Source organism: Pan troglodytes, chromosome 3, assembly GCF_028858775.2.
Source record: "Pan troglodytes isolate AG18354 chromosome 3, NHGRI_mPanTro3-v2.0_pri, whole genome shotgun sequence".
NCBI lineage: Eukaryota > Metazoa > Chordata > Mammalia > Primates > Hominidae > Pan > Pan troglodytes.
In genome coordinates this window covers 191,088,606-191,115,996 of record NC_072401.2, presented here as the reverse complement: position 1 = coordinate 191,115,996, position 27,391 = coordinate 191,088,606, and the positions used below count along the sequence as shown (strand labels likewise).

General features: G+C 40.9%; 1 protein-coding gene across 1 annotated transcript; it reads right to left on the bottom strand.

The window, feature by feature from the left end:
* Positions 1-272: 272 nt before the first annotated feature.
* LOC100608599 (heat shock protein HSP 90-alpha) lies at positions 273-2,463 on the bottom strand. The gene is given in 4 exon segments (XM_063809297.1): positions 273-720; positions 722-768; positions 771-1,830; positions 1,832-2,463. Coding segments are annotated over 4 exon segments (2,187 nt in total).
* Positions 2,464-27,391: the final 24,928 nt, after the last annotated feature.

The window sequence follows — 27,391 nt, the reverse complement described above, 5'->3', positions numbered from 1 at the left end:
CAAAGTTAGCATCATGTTACATACATCTTACATCTGTCAAAATAAGCCAATGTGAAACTGAGAAAGCATTGCTAACTCTGCTTTAGTGCCTAAGGTATCACAGCATCACTTAGAAATAGACAGAAATCTTAACTTCCCCTTAAAGTAGTTGTTGTCATGCCATACAGACTATTTAATGTTAACGAAAATGAAGAAAAACATCCTTGAAAATATATTCTCAGAGGAACTGTAGAGTACTGAACAGGTAAGACATCCCTCAGCTGGAGGTTGGTCTACCTTTCCATGCGTGATGTGTCGTCATCTCCTTCGAGGGGCGGCATTTCTTCAGTTACAGCTGCACTGGTATCATCAGCAGTAGGGTCATCTTCATCAGTACCCAGACCAAGTTTGTTGATCCTGTAGATCCTGTTAGCATGTGTCTGGGGATCTTCCAGCCCGAAGTCAGAAGACAGGAGCGCAGTTTCATAAAGCAAGATGACCAGATCCTTCACAGACTTGTCATTCTTATCAGCCTCTGCCTTTTGCCTTAAGGTGTCAATAAAGGAATGGTCGGGGTTTATCTCCAGGTGTTTCTTTGCTGCCATGTAACCTGTTGTTGAGTTGTCTCTTAGGGCTTGAGCTTTCATGATTCTCTCCATGTTTGCTGTCCAGCCATATGTGCTTGAGACAATACAACATGGAGACATCACCAATCGGTTTGACACAACCACTTTTTCAACTCTTCTCCAAAATGTCTTTCACGATTTTGCAGAGGTTCTCAAACTTTGGTTTGTTTTTTTTTTTCCCCCCTCTTCCTGTTTCTTTTTCTCTTCTTCATCCTCTGGAAGTTCCAAGTCCTCTTTGGTGACTGACACTAAAGTCTTCCCCTCAAATTCCTTCAACTGCTGGACACAGTACTCATCAATGGGCTCAATCGTGTAGATCACTTCCAAGCCATGTTTCCAAAGACGTTGCACAAAGGCTGAGTTAGCTACCTGGTCCTTGGTCTCACCTGTGATATAATAGATATGTTTCTGGTTTTCCTTCATTCTGGTGCAGTAGTCCTGGAGATAAACCATCTCATCACCAGAGGCATATGTGTAGTATCTTAGCAGCTCTGAAAGTTTCTTCTGATTTTGAGAGTCTCCGTGTATTCCAAGCTTTATGTTTTTAGAGAACGGCTCATAGAACTTCTAGTACCTCTCTTTACCTTCTGCCAGTTCAGTAAAGAGTTCTAAGCATTTTTTGACCAAATTCTTCCTGATAACTTTCAAAATTTTGCTTCATTGCAACATCTCATGGAAAATATTTAGAGAGAGATCCTCCGAGTCTACCACCCCTCTGATGAAGTTCAGATATTCAGGGATTAGCTCCTCAGAGTTATCCATGATGAGATCTCTGTGTGCAGACAATTTGGTCTTGTTCTTTTTCTTTCTGGTTTCCAACAGCTCAAAAGGAGCAAGTCGTGGGACAAATAGAAAGGCTCTGAATTCCAACTGTCCTTCAACTGACAAGTAATCTTCCCAGTTAATGGTCAAGCTCTTGTAGAATTCTCTGTATTCCTAATTAGTAATGTCATCAGGATATCTGGTCCAGATAGGCTTTGTTTTGTTGAGTTCTACTTGATCGATGTACTTTTCCTTAATCTTCTTCTTCTTCTTCTTATCACCATCCTTCTTTTATTCTTCTTCTTCGTCAGAACCAACATCTTCAATTTCAGGTTTGTCTTCGGACTCTTTCTCTTCTTTTTCCTTTCCTTCTTCTTTATCTTCCTTTTCTTCAGCCTCATCATTGCTGACTTTTTTATCATGTTTCTTCTCCACAAAAAGAGTGATGGGATATTCAATAAACAGAATGTTTCTTCACAATCTCCTTTATTTTTCGTTCCTCCAAGTACTCAGTTTGGTCTTCTTGTAGCGGTAGGATAACCTTTGTTCCATGACCTATAGGTTCACCTGTGTCTGTCCTCACTGTGAATGATCCCCTTAATGAGGACTCCCAGGCACACTGTTCATCATTGTTATGTTTGGTGATCACTGTTACTTTCTCACCAACTGAATAAGCAGAATAAAAACCAACACTGAACTGGCCAATCATAGAGATATCTGCACCAGCCTGCAAAACTTCCATGAACACTTTGGTCTCAGACTTGGTGATAGTTCCAAGGTTGTTGATCAAGTCAGCCTTGGTCATTCCAATTCCAGTATCCACAATAGTGAGTGTTCGATCTTGTTTGTTTGGTATAAGGCTAATATGCAGCTCTTTCCCAGAGTCTAATTTACTGGGATCCGTCAAGCTTTCATACAGGATTTTGTCCAATGCATCTGATAAATTTGAAATGAGCTCTCTCAGAAAGATCTCTTTGTTCAAGTAGAAAGTATTGATGATCAATGACATCAACTGGGCAATTTCTGCCTGAAAGGTGAACGTCTCAACCTCCTTCTCCTCCGTTGGTTGGTCTTGGGTCTGTGTCTCCTCAGGCATCTTGGCTAAGGGACCACACGGTCTCTGCAGTGCAGCAGCACCAGGACGCTGAAGCAACTCTAAATATCCACAGCACTTCTATACACAAATAACAACTTAGCTGAAAAAGAAATCAAGAAAACAATCCCATTTATGATAACATTAAAAACAAAATAGTTGGAATAAATTTAACCAAGGAGGTAAAGATCTGTAGGCTAAAAAATACAAAATATTAATAACATAGATTGAAGAAGACACAAATAAATGGAAAGATATCTAATGTTTGTTTCTCAGAATAATTGATATTGTTAAAATGTTTATACTGCCCAAAGCAATATGGATTAATGCAATCCTTATCAAAATCTCAAAGGTATTCTTCACAGAAATAGCAAAAACAACCTTAAAATTTGTACAGAACCACAAAATCCCTGAATAGCCAAAGCAATACTGAGAAAGAAAGGCAGTTATCACACAACCCTATTTAAAATCATATTACAAAGTAATATTAATCAAAGCAATATGATATTAGCATAAACACAGACACATAGGCCAATGGGACAGAATACAGAGCCCAGAAATAAATCCAAACATATATATTCAGCTAATTTTTGACAAGAGCGCCAAGAGGACACAATGAAGGAAGAAGAGTCGTTTCAAAATATGGTGCTGGAAGGCCGGGCATGGTGGCTGAAGCCTGTAATCCCAGCACTTTGGGAGGCCAAGGTGGGCGGATCACGAGGTCAGGAGTTCCAGACCAGCCTGGCCAACATAATGAAACCCCGTCTCTACTTAAAAAAACACAAAAATTAGCCGGGCATGGTGGTGGGCACCTGTAGTCCCAGCTACTTGGGAGGCTGAGGCAGGAGAACTGCTTGAACCCAGGAGTCAGAAGTTGTGGTGAGCTGAGATTGTGCCACTGCACGCCAGCCTGGGTAACACAGCGAAACTCTGTCTCAAAAAAAAAAATATGGTGTTGGAAAAACTGTATTTTCACATGCAAATGAATAAAACTGGATGCTTATCTTACTCCATTCACAAAAATCAACTCAAAATGAAAAAAAGACCTAAATGGAAGACCAGAAATTATAAAACTCCTAGAAGAGAACATAGGGGAAAGTGGCAATAATTTTTTGGACATCACACTTAAAGCCCAGGCTGCAAAAGCAAAAATAAGCAAATGGGGCTACATCAAACTAAAAATTTTCTGCACAGCAAAGGAAGCAATCAACAAACCAAGAGGCAAATGACAGAGGTGTAGAAGATATTTGCAAACTGCATATTTGATAATGTGTTAATATCCTAAATTTAAAAAATAACTCTTACAACCCAATAGCAGAAAAACAAATAACATTATAAGAAAACCTAGGCATTACCATTCAGGACATAGGCATGGGCAAGGACTTCATGTCTAAAACACCAAAAGCAATGGCAACAAAAGCCAAAATTGACAAAGGGGATCTAATTAAACTAAAGAGCTTCTGCACAGCAAAAGAAACTACCATCAGAGTGAACAGGCAACCCACAAAATGGGAGAAAATTTTCGCAACCTATTCATCTGACAAAGGGCTAATATCCAGAATCTACAATGAACTCAAACAAATTTACAAGAAAAAAACAACCCCATCAAAAAGTGGGTGAAGGACATGAACAGACACTTCTTAAAAGAAGACATTTATGCAGCCAAAAAACACATGAAAAAATGCTCACCATCACTGGCCATCAGAGAAATGCAAATCAAAACCACAATGAGATATCATCTCACATCAGTTAGAATGGCGATCATTAAAAAGTCAGGAAAAACAGGTGCTGGAGAGGATGTGGAGAAAGAGGAACACTTTTACACTGTTGGTGGGACTGTAAACTAGTTCAACCATTCTGGAAGTCAGTGTGGCAATTCCTCAGGGATCCAGAACTAGAAATACCATTTAACCCAGCCATCCCATTACTGGGTATATACCCAAAGGACTATAAATCATGCTGCTATAAAGACACATGCACATGTATGTTTATTGCGGCACTACTCACAATAGCAAAGACTTGGAACCAACCCAAATGTCCAACAATGATAGACTGGATTAAGAAAATGTGGCACATATACACCATGGAATACTATGCAGCCATAAAAAATGATGAGTTCATGTCCTTTGTAGGGACACGGATGAAATTGGAAATCATCATTCTCGGTAAACTATTGCAAGAACAAAAAACCAAACACCACATATTCTCACTCATAGGTGGGAATTGAACAATGGGAACACATGGACACAGGAGGGGGAACATCACACTCTGGGGACTGTTGTGAGGTGGGGGGAGGGGGGAGGGATAGCATTGGGAGATATACCTAATGCTAGATGACGAGTTAGTGGGTGCAGCACACCAGCATGTCACATGTATACATATGTAACTAACCTGCACATTGTGCACATGTACCCTAAAACTTAAAGTACAATAATAAAAAAAAAGAAAATTAAAAATAAATAAATAAATAAATAAAAATTGGGCAAAAAATGAGACAGTTCTCCAAAGACATAAAATTGGTCAACAGGCATATGTAAACATGCTCAATATCATTAATTATCAGTAAAATGCAAATTAAAACCACAATGAGATACTACCTCATACCCGTAAGCATGGTTGTTATCAAAAAGGCAAGAGCTAACGTGTGCTGGCAAGAGTGCAGAGAAAAGGGAAGCCTGGCACACTTTTGGCGGGAAAGTAGATTGGTGCAGCTCTTATGGAAAACAGTATGGAGGTTACCATATGACCCAGCAATCCCTCTTCTGAGTCTCTAGGCAAAGGAGATGAACTCACCCTCCTGTAAAGACACCTGCACTTCCGTCTTCATTGCAGCATCATTTGCAACTGTCAAGATATGGAAACAACCTAAGTGTGTGTTAATTGACCAATGGGTAAAGAAAATGTGGCATGTATGTACAATGGAATAACATTTGGCCTGAACAAAAGGAGATCGTGCCATTTCTCACAACATGGATGGAACTGGAGGACATCCTGCTAAGTGAAATAAGCCAGACACAGAAGGAAAATACTGTGTGGTCTCAGTTATATGTGGAATCTATGAAACGATAAATCGGAAAGCTCAAATATGCAGGGAGAGAGAATAAAACCGTGGTTACCAGCGTGAGAAGTTGAAGAGAAAGGAAATGGGGAGATGTAGGTCTAAGGACACAAAGTGGAAACACAGAGGATGAACAGATGTGTCGGATGAACGAGGGTAGAGTTTTAGTGGACAACGTGAGGATTACAGTTAATACAATTGCATGATATTTGTAGATTTTAGCTGCTTTTGTTACACACAAAAAAGTAACTGTGAGATGGTAGATACGTTCATTTGCTTCACCATAGTAACCATTTTACTATCTATATGTATCATATAATATCATGTCTCAAACCTCAAATATATACAATACAATTTGTTAAAAACAAGACAAAATATAAACAAGGTAAAAGAAACGTGGCTATTGATTGGTATATGCAACTTCTTTCAAAAAATCTTGGAAGATAAATAGCAACAAATGTTCTGAATGCTACAAAACATTGCTTTAATTTACAGCACCACAAATGCCCTAAATTAAGAAGATGCCTTTATCTTTTATTCCTCTTGCATTAGAAGATGTTACAGATGGTAGTAATAATAAGACTGTCTTGCTCTTCTAAAGCTCTTTATAGTTTTTAAGGCACTTTCAGAAATTGTGATTTCTTCTTCACAATAAGCCTTTAAGGTAGGTCTTGCAGACAGTACATGGTAATTACGGTGCAGACTTATCTACGAACTCGGACATAACAGGAAGTGCAATTGCTGTGAGAGAGTAAAACCAAATCACTGAGTTATAAAAAGACACAATGTCTCCTAGGCCCAAAGTATCAGCTTCCTAACTACAGATTAACCATTGATAATGATATATGTGTTAGGAAACAGAGAAACAAAACCCAGAATTTCAACTGACAGTGGCCTAAACGATAAAGCCATTTAATGGTCTCTCAGGGCAAGCTGTTCAGACCGTCCAGGGCTAAGGCTCAGCAATGCCACCAAAACCCAGGTTCCTTCTCGATTTCTACTGCGTCATCTTAAGTGTGTTGGCTTGATTTTTTGCACCCTAAAATGATGGCACTGCTCCAAGCCCAGTCTCATGTCTCCAGTAAAGGCACGAAGAAGGGAGAAGGAGTGGCCCCAGCTGTCCCTTCTGTCAGGAATGCAGAAGTTTCCCTTGAAAGGCCCAGCAGTCTTCAGTTGGTCTACTATTGACCAGAACTACCAAAAAGCCATCCCAGCTTCAAGAGGCACTAGAGAAGAGGCACTAGAAAGCAGGCATTAGCTCTCTACTGGGAGGAGACAAGGAAGAATGAGATTGGCATTGAGCATTGTCTCAGCCAGCCGAGAGTGTCTGTGGCAGCTTGTAAGGAGAAGGCCGACAACCAGAGCACACAGCTCTGAGAAGGCCACACCCCATGATGTGTGCTCCGCTGTGGGCAGTGAGGGGCTGGAGGATGGGGCATTCTGCTCAGAGTGAGAATCTGGCTGGGGGATCTGGTAAACCGTCACCCAGGAATACCCACTTCTCTTCGCTCTCATTCCACACACACCAAAAAGCCTTTTTGGTTGAAGTTCAAGCTTCTCAGGAAACTTGAGACAGTGAAGTAGATGTCTATGTGAGAACAAGCTAAAATTTTGAAAATAAATCAATCATCAGCTTAGCTTATCTATCCTGTGAATTTAGTTTTGAGAAGTCCAATTTTTTTACTCTGATTTTTAAAAATCATATTTGTCTGCTGCCATTGTCTGATTTCTGGACTTGCAAAACTGAGGACCAAATCATGAACCATGTTATATTTGCCAAGAAAATGAGCTTGCTCAAATTACATGGGTTAGGGTATACATGAATCCATTCCACATTTGAGTTATATCAAGCATGTCTTTTACTAGCTGGCCTGTCTCTTCCAAATTTTAACAGAAATAATTGTTCCATTTTGCCAATGAGAAAATGGGTTCAAAAAAGCTTAAATCTTGTTTCACACATTCAGTGAGGTACACAGGGCATAAACACAGGTCCTCATGTCTCCAGGAAAATACCCACCTTAAAATTCCAAGAGAACTCTTTTGGGTATCCATTTTCCCTCTGCACCTGCTTTCTCTTTAGCTCTGACAGGAGCTGAAGTATCCTTTAGCCTCCAAGTATAATGAGTGTGGAAGGACTAGAGTGTACAGCAATGGGAGGGGATCGGTGCAAACAGCAACATTGCAATATTGAGTAAGATGACCTGTGCCACTTAAAAACCATCCCAGGGAGGCGATGGCAACCCCACAGCATGGAGGGAACAAGCAGAGAACCCACAGTCATCGTATTTGAACCAAAGATGGGACCTCCCGGCTGCTTAGCTTCACCCCCAGGCTGCTTAGCTTCACCTCCAGGATGCTTAGCTTCACCTCCAGGATGCTTAGCTTCACCCCCAGGCTGCTTAGCTTCACCCCCACGATGCTTAGCTTCACCCCCAGGATGCTTAGCTTCACCCCCAGGCTGCTTAGCTTCACCCCCAGGATGCTTAGCTTCACCCCCAGGATGCTTAGCTTCACCTCCAGGATGCTTAGCTTCACCCCCAGGCTGCTTAGCTTCACCCCCAGGATACTTAGCTTCACCCCCAGGATACTTAGCTTCACCTCCAGGATGCTTAGCTTCACCCCCAGGATGCTTAGATTCTTGGTCCCTTAGGGTTTTATGTATGGAGGCGTCTCTGTCATCAACATAATCATATTCTAAAATGACCAGTAATACACATAAATATATGCAGAGTTGCATTTTATATTTTGTTATATTCTATTATAGAATTAAAATTCTATACTGTCAGTTTACTACCTCAAGTGTTATCATGGAGGCTATTTAGGTGTCGATACACATTTCAGGATACTGAATTTCTAAGGCTTGTTACTAGAGCCAAAAGAGGAGTATTTTCACAAATCAGAAAGGTGCTAAAGTTTTAGTTCTGAATATTTGTCTCAGCAATAATAATGCAATTTTTCATATCCAAAGGCATCTATTGGAGCAAGTCTTGATCATTAGAGTCAGATTCAGCCCTGCAATACCTGTGCACAGAGAAAATCACATTTCTACAAGTCAGTCATTTAGTTCACAAATATTTATTAAGCATCTACTATGTGCCAGGCATGATTCTGGTCACTACGGACCCCAGGGTGAAGATGGGAGACCAGACTACTGCTTTTGTGGAGCTTTTGTATGGTGGAGATGATAAACAAATCAGTAGATAAACAGAAATTCAGGCAGTAATACGTGCTAAGGAAGATGACAGCGCAGGCATGAGGGAGAGATTCTTCAGCAGTGGACCCTATGGAGAACTTTCAGAGGAAGCAACACGAAAGCTGAGACTGGCAAGAGTCAGTCACGCAAAAAACCTGTGGGAAGACACTCCTGGAAGCTGTAGTTACAACCTTGCAGCTATGGAAATCTTTCAGTCAGTGTTTGTAACACGGTTTGCATCACAATAACTTTTTTTTAAAAAAAACAAGGAAACAAAATACTTGTTTATGTGCTGGGCTCCACTGTGTCACTCTGTGGTACCAGCAGGGCACAGGCCTCTGGGGTAGGGCTTACGATTTTATGCAGGAGGAGTGTTGCCTCTTGGAGAAATAATCCCTCACTCACACATAGCACTGGAGAGTTTATAAAGACCTTTTACATTCATAATTATGTTGTTCGGTGGAGATCAATTTTAGCAATAGCCCTAAGATAATTAAATTACAAATGAAAGAAAGTCCAGCTCAAATAAATAGAAATTTATGTAATTACCCAAGAATCTGGGAGTTTCTAATTTCAGGCAGAGGTGAATTCAGAGGCTAAATAATAGCTACATAGTCTCTCTGTCTGTGTATTTCTTTCCTTGGTTTTCTCTTCACTGCTTTACTCTCGATTATGCTCTCCCTGTGTGGCAACAAGTGTGATCTCCAGTACTCCAGGCCGGCAACCCCCGCCTCTGCGCACACCTCTGTTAGGGACAGTCAGAAGCACCATTTTCTGAGAGCTGCAGCGCACCTGCACGGTGAGGCCCTCATGGGTCGGGCCTGGGTCACGTGTCCGTCGCCACTCCTGTGGCCAGGGGACATGTGGAACTCCCGTTGGCCAGGACTGGAGCCCAGACCACAGGGACTGAAAGTGAGATGCTTGATCCTCAGAAGGAAAGGAAGGGATGCCGGGCAGACAATGGAATGATATCCACCAGGAAACGACACTCACCTTCTCCACATGTGAGGTTGAAAGGCTGGCTCAACGTTACACAGAAAACCTGGATTTCAAATCTTAAAAAACAGAGCTCTTCCTACTCCCGTGGAATTACTGCTTCTATATAAAACCCAGTATGAAGCCCCAAGATAATTCAGTTAAAGAGAGTGGAGGAAGAACCTGATGAGTCGTGTTTTAAATGAGCACGTGCTTCACCAAGCTGCGTGGCTTTGGTGGAGTCAGTAGCCCTGTCCTTTCCTACCGGCTTGTAAAGACACACCAGCCACTGGTTTCACACAGCCTTTGTTTTGTCTCATAAGCTTGGGTAGAGTTTTCCCTGACCTGTGGAGGGTGGCATTGTGTTTGTGAACGTGGGTAAAGTCGAGTGAGGAGGTGAAGGCCAGGACACCCTATGTCGAGTGAAAGGCTGGGGTGTGATGGGGTGAAAAGAGCTGGGTTTTATTTCTCTTGATGAATGCACACATACTGGAGTCTTCAGCTTTCCTTACTTTTAAACAAGGACAAGTTCACCTGCCAGATCTTGATAGGAGTCTCGAGGTAACTTTAGGACAATGGGCAGGAGGAAGCAGCACCAAATGTTTCCTGAAAGTGGCCAGCACAGCCAGGCGTGGTGGCTGACGCCTGTAATCCCAGCACTTTGGGAGGCTGAAGGGGGCAGATCACCTGAGGTAGAGAGTTCGAAACCAGCCAGACCAACAAGGAGAAACCCCATCTCTACTAAAAATACAAAATTAGCTGGGCGTGGTGGTGCATGCCTGTAATCCCAGCTACTCAGGAGGCTGAGGCAGGAGAATGGCATGATCCCGAGAGGTGGAGGTTGTGGTGAGCTGAGATAGCACCACTGCACTTCAGCCTGGGTGACAGAGCGAGACTCCATCTCAAAAAAAATAAAAAAAGAAAAGAAAAGAAAAAAGACAGTGGCGGACACGCACATTACCCCCTAGGAAATGATTCCATGTGGTACAGACACAGCCGTCTACAGGCTGAAAGATCAGTGTTGCCTACAGCAGTTAAATACAGTAATTCATGTGTGCAGGAGAATTGGAGCCAATGTATGATCATTTGATAACTTTAACTTTTTTTCTATTTATTAAATATGTTATATTTTTAGGACTATAGAAAACAAAAACAAAAAGTCAACTCCAAAGAATTTTGGAATTTGGAATTTGTTTCTACCATCCACAGGTTAGTGCAGATATTTGCATCCCTCTTTGTTAAGGGTGTTAATCTTGAGTTGCAAGGGCTCGGCAGCCAACCCCAAAGTCCTCTCCACATTCCTCCATGGAGGCTCCAAGGGCAGGTGGAATGGACACAAGCAGCCAGCCCTCCTAAACCACGGCTTCTGTGGAGGAGCTGCTTCAGGAGTGCCCTCATTCAGGAGGAAGACTTTCATGGATTTGAGGGTACCTCTTCTAGACTCCGGGGCACTGTGCCACACAACTTGTTGTGCTTTGAGCAAGGTAGATGAAAACACATCTTTCCTCCAGAAAACAAGATTAAGAACATATTTAGGCTTGCACAAAATACAGCTCACTGCCCAAAGCCTTGCTGGATCCTGAAAAATATTTTACTAACTTGTACATCTATTCGAGGAGACTTCTCTGCACCTAAACTTTTTCTTCCTGTCTCACACTTTGTGTGGCAAATGCTCTTCTCTCGTTTGCTGACCTTCAGAATCATTCTAAGGCAGCACGTGTTGATGTGAAAACTGGCAGCGAACCCAGGCCTGTGCCCTGCCAGCCCTCTGGCCCCTGAACCGCTGGCTTCACTCCAAGGATCCGCATATTTCTTTTTGGCCTTGCAGGGTCACCAGGCAAAGACCTTGCATTCTGAATGGACAGAAATGCCCAGATCTAACATTTTCCACCTCATCTACAGAATACTGTTCCTTGTCTGTTTGCTCATGGCTGCCTTCTATTTTTCTGATCACTTACTGAACTGTGCCCTTTCTGCTCCAGGTAGCTGGATTCCGACTCCAGCACTCAGCAATCCCCTTCCCTGAATTCATCTGTTAACCTAGATGCTGAACACAAGTGACTTTTCCAACTTCATTCAAAGAACTTCTTGTGAGAAAACCGGGCTGTCAAGAGAGTCTCCCTTCACCCTTACCACTCATTGTTCCCCACAATCACCACAGAGAAGTATAAATTAACAGGAATCTGGAGAATCCAGAGCCCATTTTTACCATCTCAGTGTTTGTAATCCTCCTACAACCCAGGCACCCATGGGCAAGCCTTCTGTGTGTTCATCCATCTACGCACGTACAGGGGTGAACTGGAAAGCTCCAATACCTTGGAGAAGGTTGTTCCTGCAGTCAGATCTTCAGAACCAAAGCTGCTGGAGATGTTCCCTGGTATTCAGCTTCTTGACAGTAAATCTTATTATCTCTTTCTTCTTTCTTGCCTTGTTTCTTCCACCTTTCTATCCTTCCTGCCTTCCTTCCTTCCTTCCTCCCTCCCTTCCTCCCTTTCTTCCTTCCTCTTTTCCTCCCTTACCTTCTTGCTTCCTTTTCTTCCTTCCCTTCTTCTCCTTCCTTCCTCTCTTTCTTCCTTGCTTCCTTCCTGTCTTCCTTCCCTTCTTCCCCTTCCTTCCTTCCTTTTCTTCTTTCCTTCCTTCCTTCCTTCCTTTTTTCTTCTTTCCTTCTCCTTCCTCCCTACTTCTTTCCTTCATTTCTTTTTCCTTTATTTTTCCTCCTTTACTTCTTTGTTTCTTCTATGTATCTATCTCTATTTCATCTATCTTATCTATCTATCTGGGTATCCATCTATACCCCATCTATCTATCTATCAATATCTAAACTATCTATCACTAGTGTCATATCTGAATTTGGGGGAGTTATGCTTTTAATATCTAATTGATAGTTCAGAGTTCCTGCTGGTGACGTGAGACAAAATAATGACATTTGGCCTTTTTTTAGGGCAGCCTATAGGACATTATTATGGTTTCTTAGCTTCTTAGGCTGAAATCTTTTTTTATTATGGATTTTTCATCATTGATCATGGTTTTCTTTAAATTGTTACAGAATTCTACATAAAAATCAAAGCCCCCAAATGCCTACTTAGTTTAATACGCTTGAAGAGAGATTTTCAGATCATAATAGGTTCATGAGATTTATCAAGTGATAAAAAATCAGGCTGGTCAATTAGATTTGAAAGGAATAAAATGCATTGAGATGTGTAGTCGTTGAAATGTGTTCTTGTCAATGATGATTATGTGTTAGGTCGGCTTTAATATTTATGTCATTATAATAATTTATATTGTCAAGGTGAAACATAAAAAGGCTCAATAGGCATGGGCATTAAATATTATGTATTTTACAGTTGCTCAAGGAAAGAAATTACATGATTGGCCCTGACTCACTTGCATCGATAAGAATGTGCATTTTAAAATGGGCACAGGTATAATTTCCACTCCAGGTAGTAACGATGCTCCAGGTTGCTGGGTGGCTCTATTCTTAGATTCTCATTACCAGACATTCTGAAACTGCTGAGATTTCCCAAAATCACAGTTCAGACAAGAAGTTAACACGCCAAACAAGGAAAAGCTCATGGACATTTTATTCACAGAGAGCAGGTGGAGAACCCGTCCGTGCTTACATGTGAATGTTGAAAATCCTCGGGTTGAATTCAAGCCGGCGTCTGGACTCAGCGGTGGCCTCCAGCATCCTGACTCGCTGGAAGGAGCATGCACCTGACTTCTTGGTGTTTGATTTTCACCTCCTTATTCTCCACTCTCTAGCCTTGCTGCCAGAGCTATGTCTTACACACTGGAGCCGGGTCAGTCTTCCACTGACATTAGGAAAGGTCCTCTGGATTCTCACAGGACTGATGAAATCTGACCAGCATTTCTCATGCTGATGGCTCTTTCCTTTAGGTGTGTGGAATTTCTCACCCCCAGGGAAGAAGCCTTTGAGGAAAGGGGTTTGTGGTGAGCCTGGGCTATCAGGTAATCCGGCTTTCTAATCCCCACACTGAGCTGGATTCCACACAACCTGCAGAGGTGGGTTAAGCTGACAGCACTCTAATCATTTGAAACTTAACTTGGGTTATGCCTACACAAATCCTTTGTCCTGTGCGCCTAATTGATACCTGTCAAGAGGCTGAGGCAAGATTTGCCCCTCAACATAAGGAATTATTTAGACATAAATCTGTATTTTAACTTCTAGTACAATGTCCCATGGAGGAAAATATGGAAGCTGAGCCCTGCCCCAAGCAAATTATCTGCTTTATCATTATAATTATCATGAATAAAGCATTTTTTTCTTTTAATTTGTGGGAGGGGTTTAATTTATATATATAGCAATTTTAATCATATTTATATTAATAAAATTTTTGTTTCTTTATATTTCCATAAAAATAGCTAGCATTTATTGAATACTTTCTATTTCTAGGATTTGTCTTAGGATACCTGTATCTTTATCTATATCTATTTCTCTTCACACACATGTACATACAAGTATATGTAGATACACATATCTTAACAGCATAGATGGAGCATATATATATATATATACATACATATATAAAAATATAATCCCAAACCCCCTGGTAGTTTATTGTGTTCATTTTACACATCAGGAAACTGAGCCACAGAGGTGGTAGAAAATATTCCCCAATCATAATAGTTGATTCCCCAGATCATAACAGGTTCATGAGATTTATCAAGTAATTAAAAAAGGTCACTCAGTAAGTGAAGGAGCTGGGACTTAAGCCCAGCTCGCCTATTGACAATCTACAGGATCACAAAGAAAATAGCCATAGCTACTGAATAATAACAGAAAATATTTATATGGAAATCGGCCTGTAATTGACACTACCTAAAGCACGTGCCTTATATAAATTCATTTGATTCTCAAAGCAAACTTAGAAGATAGGTATTATTATTATTGTTATTCTCATTTTACTGATGAGGGAACAGAAAGGGTGAGTAGGTTTCCCAAGGTCACACAGTGGGTGAGGAGAGGATCCTGGGTTTGAACACTGCAGTCCAGCTTCAGAATCTGACACTGTACTGTCTTATTATAAATACTAAAACTGAGGTAGTATTAATATCTCATTTATTCAAATGATAACAGTTAAGCGTATTGATCAACTACAATGGTCCAGGCTCTGAGTTAGGTTTTTAGCAAACTTTATCTGCCTTAATTATTTTAAAAACTCCCCAAAGTAGATATCTGGAGTCTTTTTTTTTTTTTTTAATATACGAGAAGGAAGAGATTAGGGACAGTAAATAACATTCCCAATGTCACAAAGCTAATAGATGAAGAAATGGAATTCAATTCTGTGCTATCTGTTTCTAAGACTTACACTATTTTCTCCACATAACATTGCCTTTTGAGCTTCTCCTCACAGTCTTTTTCAGTAATAGTGATCATGGATTTTTTTACAAAGGATAATGCATTGGGAATATTAAAAACTCACAAAATATTGATAGTTTGTTAATCTAAAAACCAGCAAAACTAAACTAACATTTCCTTAAGAAGGAAATGCATAAAGCAGTAAAATTTAACTCCAGTGAAAGATATCAGTGAAAATAAAGTCAACTGAAAAACTAATTTATCAATGAATCAACAAGAAACTAAATAATTAAAAATTATAATTGGCACCACCATGTTTATTTATTAAGCAATTTTGAAAATAAGCACATATATATTATTTTGTGTTTCATAAATATTATATAAGTATACATACATTATTCATACTCATTCAAAATTCATCTTTGATAAATGGCTTCTCTGATTTTCACTCTAAATGATATTAACCAAAATCACATTTTTCCAGTTTGAAAGCTTACTTATAAATAACGGAACTAACGATTTTCTTCTTTGTGGTGTAACAAACTTTTTTAACCTAACAACATCCCCAGGACACTCTTTTTACATCTGTTCTTGGTTGCTCACATGTGCACATACGTCTGTGAGTACACAGGAGAAAGTAGTAATGCCACTGATCTCAGGGGATAACACGCTATTTACCAGTGGCTTAAATGGGCGTGGAGAAAGGTGGTAATGCCACCGATCCCAGGGGATAACACGATATTTACCAGTGGCTTAAATGGGCATGGAGAAAGGTGGTAATGCCACTGATCTCAGGGGATAACACGCTGTTTACCAGTGGCTTAAACGGGTATGGAGAACGGTTGTAATGCCACCGATCCCAGGGGATAACACGATATTTACCAGTGGCTTCAATGGGCATGGAGAAAGGTGGTAATGCCACGGATCCCAGGGGATAACACGATATTTACCAGTGGCTTAAATGAGCGTCACTGCTTCATCAGTCATCTTTTATTTTTCCAGCTGCCCCATCAAGAAAGCTGCTGAATGAAACATGCAGTCATTTAAGAACAACTGAGGACAGCTGTAATACATAATGAATAGAAGGCATGATTCTCGAGCACTTGAGGAAAATGAGATATGAATAGGACCCCATTTTGAAACATATGCATAATATCAAGATTAAACTAAAAACAATGGGACCATAGTAACTTTCACCATATTATTTATTAACTCCTGGAAAGTCTGTATCTAAAGTTTTGCTTTCTTATCAGCACTTGCTGGTTATTGTACTCCTGTAGTCAGAAGTGGGTAAATTCTCAGCCTTGGAATAATGTTCTTAGGAATAAATGCAGTTGACATATGTAAATTCGTAAGTCCAATCTCTCTCTCTCTCTCTCTCTCGATAGAATCTTCACTCTGTCTCCCATTCTGGAGTGCAGGGGTATGATCTCAGCTCGCTGCAACCTCCGCCTCCCGGGTTCAAATGATTCTCCTGCCTCAGCCTCCCAAGTAGCTGGGATTACAGGCATGTGACACCACGCCCAGTTAATTTTTGTATTTTTAGTAGAGACGGGGCTTTGCCATGTTAGCCAAGCTGGTCTCGACCTCCTGACCTCAGGTGATCCACCCACCTCGGCCTCCCAAAGTGTGGGATTACAGGCATGAGCCACTATGCCTGGCCCCAATCTCTTTCAATGGATAGCCTTAAATTATTTAATTATTTCCTTTATTTGAAGATAGTCAATATTTATTTGAATTATTTTAAGATCAATATGTTGACTTGTCAACTGTTTCTTTTCATGTCTGTCAGACATTTTATTTCTATTTTACAACTTCTACTGCGGCCATTTCTCCTTCTTCCCTTTAAATGAAGTCCAGTGTCTTGAAGTACATAATGGATCACCTTGAGTATCATTTTTGCAATGGGAAAGTTTGTTAGGATGACATTTTCTAAAAGAAAGAAATCTCTCCTTTGAAGTGATTTAGTCATTTATAATAATTACTGTTTTTTAAATGATGCTCAAATGTACCTAAATGGCAGAATGACTTCACGTAACGGTGAAAACAAAACTGTAATTGAAAATTGAAAAATACAGTGATCCTGTGTTGGAAAATATTTACACTATTCCCAGATTGTTCATTTTATGCAGAGAAGTTTCAAGGCAAGGAGAAGAGCATTTCTTCCTGAAAGAAAATATTGGTGAATTGATACAATCTTCTAAGAAAATGACATGACAAAGATCATGTGAACACATGTGCTCCAATATCTGGCACTGATATTGATTTAGTATATTTCATATAAATCAAAACTTTAGATCTGAGACCTAGTAAAAGTTAAGATGTCAGCCCAATAGCTCGAGTTTCAATGCCCCATATTCACTATCCTGCTTCTAAGAAGTAGTTTCTCCCAGAAGATTTATGCTCTCCTGAAATATGGGCAATGCCGTAATGTCTCATTTTAATTCTTCGCACATTGACTTTTAGGATAATTATACTTTCTATCTCAATGACACAACATTGATTATCTCGTTTGTGGATTACTCAAGCATTGCATCAGCCTTGGTCTCCTTAAATTTTGGCCCTTTCGCTTTGTAGATCCTTTATTGGAAAGTATTGAGGAATAGAGAAACACCTGAAGCTAAAATAAGTTGCTGCTGCCATAATTCACACCATTTCAAGATTATATATCAAAGTTTTAATTAGGTAGGATAAGACATTATAGTCTGTCTCCATTACTTACTGAAAACCACCCCAAAACTTAGTGGTCAAAAGCCACAGCAATCATATATATTACTCATGAATTTGCTAGATGGGCAGGGCTTGGTAGGGACAGTTTGTTTTTTGTTCCAAGTGGTATATGCTGAGACAGATTGACTGGGGACTGGAGGATCTACTTCCGAGATGGCTCACTCATGAGCTGGGAAGTGGCTGATGGCTGGTGTCTGGACACTCTTTAGTTGGGAAATGGGTGCTGGCTGGTGCCTGGACACTCATAAGTTGGGAAGTGGGCGATGGCTGGCGCCTGGACAATCATAAGTTGGGAAATGGGTGATGGCTGTTGCCTGGACACTCATAAGTTGAGAAGTAGGTGCTGGCTGGTGTCTGGAAACTCAAAAGTTGGGAAGTGGGTGCTGGCTGGTGTCTGGACCCTCATAAGTCAGGAAGTGGGCACTGGCTGGTGTCTGGACAATCATAAGTCGGGAAGTGGGCAATGGCTGGTGCCTAGACACTCATGAGATGGGAAGTGGGCGCTGGCTGGTGTCTGGACACTCATAAGTCGGGAACTGGGCGATGGCTGGTGCCTGGACACTCATAAGTTGGGAAGTGGGTGCTGGATGGTGCCTGGAGGCCCAGCTGGCCTAGGGACTAGGACTTCTATTCCTCTTCACATGGGCTTCTCCACAGGCCACCGGGGATTTCTCTGACTGCACGGTGTCTATGTTTAAAAAGTGAGATTTTTCAGAGGCAGAAACTGGACACTACCAATTTGTTAAGACCTAGGTCATCATCCATTCTACTGTATTCTATTAACCAAGCAACCAAATTGTTCCGATTTAAGGGAGGGGACCTAGATCCATTTCTTGATGGAAGGCAAGTCAGAGAATTTGGAATTGTGTTTTAATATCACTACAAAAGGTACACTAATTTTTTAATTCTATTTTTCAGATATTCAGTTTATTGATACATTTGCTATCCCTAATTACTGTAAATAATTTCAGGCTAGCCACACCTAGTATTTCAGTGTAATAAATAATTAGAAACAAAACTAGAAACAACACAGATATTGCATCCTCCTGTTGAATACCTGGGATATAGTATATATTTTAGTTACCATATTTCAACAAAGGTCTATGGAAACTATGGTGGGCTAGGGAAGGCCAACAAAATGAGTAAAAGAGACAGAGTATACTGTATAAATACAAACTTTAAGAAGAAATCTTTGAAATTAGGTTTAGGTATGACATAATAGTAATAATACTAGACATTCACTGGTTGGTTTAACATACTTCTAAGTTAACATGTGAAAAACTGTTTAATCCTCTTGGCCATCATATGGAGCTGGCACTAGTATAATTCCCATTTTACAGAGGCAGACAGAAAGGCCCCATGGTTAAACAACTGTCTAATCTGGTAAGCAACAGAGCTGGCATATGATCTTTTCACCCAGTTCCAGAGCCTAGCCTCTTAACCAGAGAGAACCTTATTCTCCTGTGGTGAGATCTCCAATTCTCTTCTCCTTCTTCAGTGTTTTATTGGCATGACAAGTGAGTTAGAGAAGAGGAAAAGCAATGAAAAACGTCCACATTACTGAATCCTAGAAAAGGCTGTCATACAAATGGTAGAAACTTAAGAATATCTGCTAAGTATTTGGCATGTTTATGCAGAGAGCAAAAAGACTTTGGGGCAATTCAAAATATGAAAAATGAGTGGAGAAAACCTGGGCAAGATTCTGGAATACCTCTGTATTAATCTATTCTCCTACTGCTTTAAAGAAGTACTAAAGACTGGGTAATTCATAAGAAAAGAAGTTTTTTTGGCTCATGGTTCTGTAGGGTATACAGGAAACATAGCTGCTTCTGTTTCTGGGGAGACCTCAGGAAACTTCCAATCACAGCAGAAGGCAAATGGGAGGCGAAGCACTTCACATGACTGGAGGAGAAGGAAGGGAGAGAGTAGGGAGGTGCCATACACTTTTAAGCAAACAGATCTCACAAGAACTCATTCCCTATCATGAGAACAGAACCACCAGGGATGGTGTTAAACAATTCATAAGAAACCATCCCCATGATCTAATCACCTCCCACCAGGCCCCACCTTCAACATTGGAGATTACAATTTGACATGAGATTTGGTATGGGAACACAGATCCAAAGCATATCATTTCTCCCCTAGCCCTTCCCAAATCTTATGTCCTTCTTACATTGCAAAATATAATCATGCCTTCCCAGCAATCCCTGAAAATCTTAACCCATTTCAGCATTAACTCCAAAGTTCAAACTCTCATCTAAGATAAGGCTAGTTCCTTCCACCTATGAGCCTGTAAAATCAAAATAAGTTAGTTACTTCCAAGATATAATGGGGATACAGGCATTGGGTAAATACTCCTGTTCCAAAATGGAGAAATCAGCCAAAAGAAAGGGTCTACAGGCCCCACGCAAGTCCAGAACCCAGCACAGCAGCCATTAAACCATAATGTTCCAAAATAATCTCCTTTGACTCCATGTCTTACAACCAGGGTTCACTGATGCAAGTGGAGGGCTCCCAAGGCCTTGGGCAGCTCTGCCTCTGTGACTTTGCAAGGTTCAGCCCCCATGGCTGCTCTCATGGGTTGGCATTGAGTGCCTATGGCTTTTCCAGGCACAGGGTGCAAGCTGACAGTGGATCTACCATTCTGGGGTCTGGAGAATGATGGCCCTCTTCTCATAGCTCCACTAGGCAGTGCTCCAGGGGGGACTCTGTGAGGGGGAGCCAACTCTATATTTCCCCTCCACAGTTCCCTAGTAGAGGTTCTTCATGAGGGCTCTGCCCCTGCAGCAGGCTTCTGCCTGAAAATACAGGCTTTTCCAGACATTCTCTGAAATCTAGGTGGATGCTCCCAAGGGTCAACTCCTGCAGTCTGTGTGCCTGCATGCTTAACACCACATGGAAGCTGCCAAGACTTACAACTTGCACCCTGTAAAGTAGTGACCAAGCTGTACCTGTCTTTTTGAGCCACAGCTGCAGCTGGAGTGCCTGGTATTCAGCAAGTAGTGTCCTGAGGCTGCACAGGGCAGCAGGGGCCTGGGCCTTCCCCAGGAAACCATTTTTCCTCCTAGGCCTCTAAGCCTGTGATGAGAGGGTCTGCCATGAAAGTCTGTAATATTTCTTAGCGGCCTTTTCTCCTTTGTCTTGACTATCAGCACTTGCTTTGCTTTTGGTTATGCAAATTTCTGCAGCCTGCTTGAATTTCTTTCCTAAAAATAGGCTTTCCTTTCCTACCACATGGCCAGACTGCAAATTTTCCAAACTTTCATGCTCTGCTTCCCTTTTAAATATAAATTCCTGTTTCAGATCATTTCTTTGCTCACACATATGAGCATAGGCTGTTACAAGCAGCCAGGTCAGATCTTGAACTCTTTGTTGCTTAGAAATTTCTTCTGCTGGATACCCTAAATTATCACTCTCAATTCAAAATTCCACAGATCTCTAAAGTAGGTGCACAGTGCAGCCAGGATCTTTGCTAAAGCTTAACAAAAGTGACCTTTGTTCCAGTTCCCAGTAAGTTCCTACATCCATCGGAGTCCTCTTCATTGTTCAAATCACTCCATTCAACAAGTTTCTAGAAAATTCCAAATTCTCCCTCATCTTCCTGTCTTCTTTTGAGCCCTTCACACTTTTCCAAACTCTGTCCATCACCTGTTCTAAAGCCACTTCCACATTTTCAGGTATCTTTACAGCAATGCCTCATTCCTCGGTACCAATTTTTTGTATTAGTCCTTTCTCACACTGCTATAAAGAAATACTGGAGACTGGGTAATTTGCAAGAAAAGGGGTTTATTTGGCTTACAGTTCTAGAGGCTGTACAGGATGAATTGCAGCTTCAGCTTCTGCTTCTGCAGAGGTCTCGGGAATCTTCCAATCCTGGTGGAGGCAAAGGGGGCACAAGCTGTCTCACATGGCCAGAGTAGAAGGTAGTAGAGACTGGAGGGAGTTGCCACACACTTTTAAACAACTAGATCTCATGAGAAATTGCTCATTATCTCAAGAACAGCATCACCAGGAATGGTGCTAAACCATTCATGAGAAACTGTCTCCATAATCCAATCACTTCCCCCCAGGCCCTACTACCTTCAACACTGGGAATTACAATTCAACCTGAGATTTAGGTGGGGACACAGATCCAAACCCTATCAACCTCCTGCATCTGAGAGGTGAGGATCTTGATGAGAGTGGGTCAGAGGGAGAGGACATGTTCTTGCTCTCACCAACAGATCAGGTGCCACCACTGGGCAGGGCACAGCCTCAGTAGACACCAGGAATAACAGTACCAGAAAAATGGGGCCCTCATGGAACTTAACGTCTCACTGCTGCACCAAACCATGATGGGAGACGCAGTATAAAAAACCAAAATTCTCACCATGATTTCTTCCTTTTCTGCTTTCTTCACCACCCTCTGCAGACTACCAGATACTCAAGCTATAGGGAAAATGTAGAGCAAATGTAAACTCCCCTTTGTTCATGGAAGTTGCATCTGAAAGAAATAAACAGGTATCCAGGCTGATCTCCACCTAATGAAATCTCAGCTTGTCTGACCTAAGCTATTCCTGGCAAGTCACAGAGCATCTTTTCTTATCCAATCACACACCTCAAGTGTCTCCCTGGAAGGCCACTCCATCCTCACTTCCAAGCACGAATTCTCCTTAGATTAAGCTAGCCACAGTGACCCCACGCCTCTAACAGCCGATTGGTTGGGGAAACTAGGCTTTGTCCATCCAGGCCAGCATTCCCCAGGTGACAGTTGTGGGTCCATAAGAAGGCACATGTCCTATTTGGTTCAACCAGACAGAAGTAAAAGGCTTTCATGCTGTGGAAGATGCTTTCTCTCTTCACCAAAGCTGAACAAGGAAGCATGTATTTCTACTTCGGGCAGGCAACCATAGTGTAACAAAACAAAACAGGAAAGAAACAAAAAATCAGTAAGCAAAACCAGACTATTTACAGAGTATCACAGATGATGTTGGAGCCCCAACTTCTGCAAAGGTCACATATACGTCTATGAATCACAGCAGCTGATTGCAAGAGAATGCAAATAAAGAACCCATGAACAGGGGTGCCTTTGGATAGAAGACCTGGTGATAAACAGCAGAACTAGGTACATCTGAACAAGTGTTGCAGATACAACCAGTGTGATTTTCCCCATAGTTTCTGCATTTGACTTTCAGAGGCTGAATAATGAATTATTTAGAACAGGATTTTGAATGGGTTGGATTTGAATTGGAATGCCCGCCTTCTAGCTCTTGTGCTGCTGGGATACTTGAGCTACTCATTTAATTTCTCTGATAATTACTTTTCTAATTTCTAAAACGGGGTTATATCACCTAACTCAAAGGCATGTAATGAAAATTGAATCAAATATTAAAGAAATATATTTAGCATAAAAATTGATATATGAAATGCTTACTAAATGTGATCTGCAATTATCAGATATAGTTATAATATTTATAATATGAATTATAATTATAATAATCTATAATTACATTTTTTAAAATTAAAATACATATTTAAGATATTCAAATTTAATTTATCCCAGATAAAAGTCAACTGTGTATTCTCCAAATTACTACTGATACGAGGAGTAGACATATACCCAACTTGGCCCTAATTTTATAAAAGAGGAATTACATCTACATTAAATATTCATTTATTTCATAAAGAAGTATTAAGCACCAATTTTTGGCCCAGTGTAGTTTTATCACAAAGGCTATGGAAATGAATTAAAGCGCAAAACTGAAGAATAGGGAAGTTTTGTCCTTTATGATACTTTCTAGCAGGAGACAAGAGATAGCAAGAGAAGCAACATAAGCAAGTAAATACACGGCATGTTATGAAGTAGTGAGTGCTAAGGCGTAAAGTGTAATAAAGAAGGGCAGCAGGGAACACTGGAGGGACTGGTGCTGCAGGTTTAAATATGATGGGCGGGGAAGGCTTGACTGAGGTGGGGATTCTGTGGAAAGACCTGAGGAGGGCGAGGAAGTGACGCATGTGACTATGTAAAAGACCAGCATCCAAAGCCGCAGGAACAGTGGAAAGTGCCTGAGACACCTGTGTGCCCCGAGGCCAACATGGCTGGAAGAACTGACCAAAGGGAAAATTCACACAGAGGTAAGGCGAGCAGAAAGTGTGGGCATTTTTCAGTGATTTTAATGACTTTGAGTTTAACCAGTGTAAAATAGAACCCACTGGAAGGTTTTAAGCAAAGAATTTTAACTCACAAAGAAAATACACAATTGAGGCTCTCAATTAGAACTTCCAATTCAGATATGATTTAATTCATTTTTCCATAACCAATTTTAGAGATCTTAAAATGTGAAAAAGGACACACGTTAGAGATTGTAGAACCTGGAATTTAGGATGTAAATGTGTTGATGTATTAGATGAGCGTGAAAGAGAAAGAGTGAAGTGAAGGATGCCTCTATAAGGATGATGTTAACTTTTGAGCAACCGAAAGAATGGGACCAATTTAAATTTAGACAGAAGAAATCAGGACGGCTCTCTGGGAGGCAATTAGGACTCTGAGACCCAATTAGACCTGGATCAAAGGACTAAGGGCCGAAGTCCTCCAACATTTAGAGGTCAGAGACAAAGCAAAGCAGGAAAAGTGGCTGAGAAGTGGTTGGTGAGTTAGAAGTAAAACCAGGGGCATGTGCAAGCCAGTGGTCAGACGGATAGGGGAACTCTGCCAGGAATGAGGGGTGACTCTGTTCAGGGCTTTTCCTTAGTTCAGGTAAAGACAGGGTCCTTTGTCCCATGACCATGAAAATTCAAGCTCTCAGACAATTTCAATGGTGAGTGAGACAGGGTTTTATTAGGTGAAAAGGAAGAAAAGGGAGAGACAGAGACTCTTGCTAGGCCAGAGTCCCTGCTAGAGCACTTCCCACCAGCAGCTTGAATCCCAGGTTCCACCCAGGGAAAGAGAGGCCAGGCTCCTCCCTGCTGCAAAGGTCATGAACTTCCCGAGGCTCCACCTCAGTGGGCAGGCTGGTTGGAGTTTATCAAGGGACCCCCTCCCACCTGGCTGTCTCAACTCCACCTTTGAAGGTGACTAGCCTCCAACAACATGAGATTCAAAGCACAGTGTTTGTAGGAGAATGGTCCAGATGCAGCAGCAAGGTGCCAAAAAGACATATCTCTCACTTTCAAGAAAGGCTTCAGGGGACACAGTATTCTCAGAGCAGAAAGCCACCAAAAACAGTTAAGAAAATGTATTAAGGATACAGAGGATTGAATGAAAGTCTGATTACATGAGAGCTTCTGGGGGCACAGAGTAAGGGTTTGAGGTGATGGGAAACTATAAGTTAAGAATAATAGTAAAGTATAAGTTCTGAGAAGGTGATTCAGAAGCAGATGAGAGGCCAGGACACTAGAGAAAAGTGGGAAGACTCAGCTTCTTTTGTGCCTGACATTAGTAGGGATAAACAGTGCAGTGAGATTAGTCACGAGGGAGTGAGGCAGGCAGTGGTTAGGAGACCTGGTCAGGCGTATTCAGAGCTGGGAATGTCCCACCTGACTTCTACAAATAGAGGCCTGGAGGCCAGTGGAGGGGCGGTCAATCTGCTTCTGACTAGAGGGCTCCTCCCTGTGACGGATAAACTTGCAAGCATGATCGTGTGGAAGGGAACATTGAAAGACAGCACACAAATCAATTGCAGAGATTCTTTCTGAGTAGTAGAATCACAGGTTGCTTTTTCTTTGTTAGGGTTCTCCAGAGATATGAAACCAATTTGTGTGTGTATGTGTGTGTGTGTGTGTGTGTGTGTGTGTGTGTGTGTAGAAAGAGGGAGAGAGAGAGAGAGAGAGAGAGAATTGGCTGATGCAATTAGGGAGGAGGCTGAAAAGTTCCCCCAATCTGCCATCTGCAAGTTGGAGAACAAGGAAAGCTGTTGGTAGAATTCAAGTCCAAAGAATAGAGAAGCAGCAGTACCTATGCCCAAGGGCAGGAAAAGAAGGATGCACAAGCTCAAGCAGGTGCACATTTGCCCTTGATGCTCTGTTCTTTGTTGGTTGTTTATTTGTTTTTATTCTATCAGGGCTCTCAATGGATTGGATGACATCCACCCACATTGGTGAGGGCAAGCTTTCTTTACTTAGTCTGCTGATTCAAATGCTGCCCTTTCTGGAAACATGCTCACAGAAATGCCCAGAGATAATATTTTACCAGCTATCTAGGCATCCCTTAACCCAGTCAACTTGAAACATATAATTAACCATCACATCTTAAATTCATCTTTTTGAGAAGAAATCATGTTTATAAGTCAGCATAAAATAAAAATGATGGAAGTAAATCAAATAAAAATATTATGAAAGGCATATGGATAGAAGTTGAACAAATCTTCTTAAAAATAAAAAGCAACAAAATCCCTAAACCTAATTCCAGGTTTCTTAATTTTTAGCTTCTGAAAGGCAAAATATTTTTTCAGCTTTATATGTCAACACCTAACATGAAATAGGCACCAATTTGTTGAATGAATGAAGTGGGATGCTTACCTTGAAGAGAGAAAACCATTAACCAGAAACGACAGTTTGAACTAAGTAAAAACAAAAAAAAAAAGCTATTTTTGCATAGTCCAATTTAATTACAGAGCATATTTCTCAGGGTAAAATATAAATTTACATAGGAAGGGTTTCATAATACATATCATACCCGTAAGGAAGGGTGGATATGACTGGTGTACATTTCCAAGCTTTTAAGAAAGATGTCATGTAAAAGACAATTGTGTGCATTACATCAGATCCCTTGTTGACATTTCTCAGGCAGGATATAGAATTTGAATCACCATGGTCTTCAATGCGTATCTACTAAGAGTAACCACATTATTGAGTCTGGGGACATTTTATTATTCATGTATTATCATATATTATTGATTGTCATGATGGTTTTTAACTCATGCACCTTTTCTCTAAGAACTCAGGCTTTGAAATTCATAATCGGGTCCTCAGTGGTCAAATATGTTTAATCTAATGAATTGCTTACACTACACATTTGCATGCTGGATATACAATTTAGTTTCTAAATTAAAACATTCTGGGAAAGCTCAAACAAGGGCACTAAATTTTAAAGTTTTCTGACCTTCTGAAATCTTTTATGAGCTGTATTTCGGTGAAAAGGACCATTTAAGCCTTGGGCCTAGCACATTTGTATTCTTTGAAAATGTTCCCAAAGTCTATATCGATATATTATGTGTACATTTGAAATGAGGTTCCACACTTCATAAACCTATGTTCTGTATTAAACTTCAACTGGGGAAGTCTGTATCAGTTTTCTAGGGTGTAAAGTGATGGAAAAAATGAATCGTGTTTGAATTGATGTTAGCTTGCTTATGAAATGGCCTCTTGGGGCATGAAGGAGAGTGGCTGGAAATTTGTGTCTGGAAAAGAGGCTGGAGTCTGTTAAAAATTACCTCCAGATAAGAGGAATGAGCTGGGTAATGAAATGATTTCAATCATATGAAACATTTGTTTTTAATGTAGGGGTCATTGGACATGAGAATTGTCTGCCTATAGTGCTTTCTGCCTGACAAGGGATTTCCTGCTCTTAAAGTATCCTTTATAAATTTCTATTGAATAGTTTGCCAATGCAATCCAGAAACCTTGTTAGTCTAAGGTGAGAAAATCAGTATTAACTTTCCTTGTGCTAACATTTCCA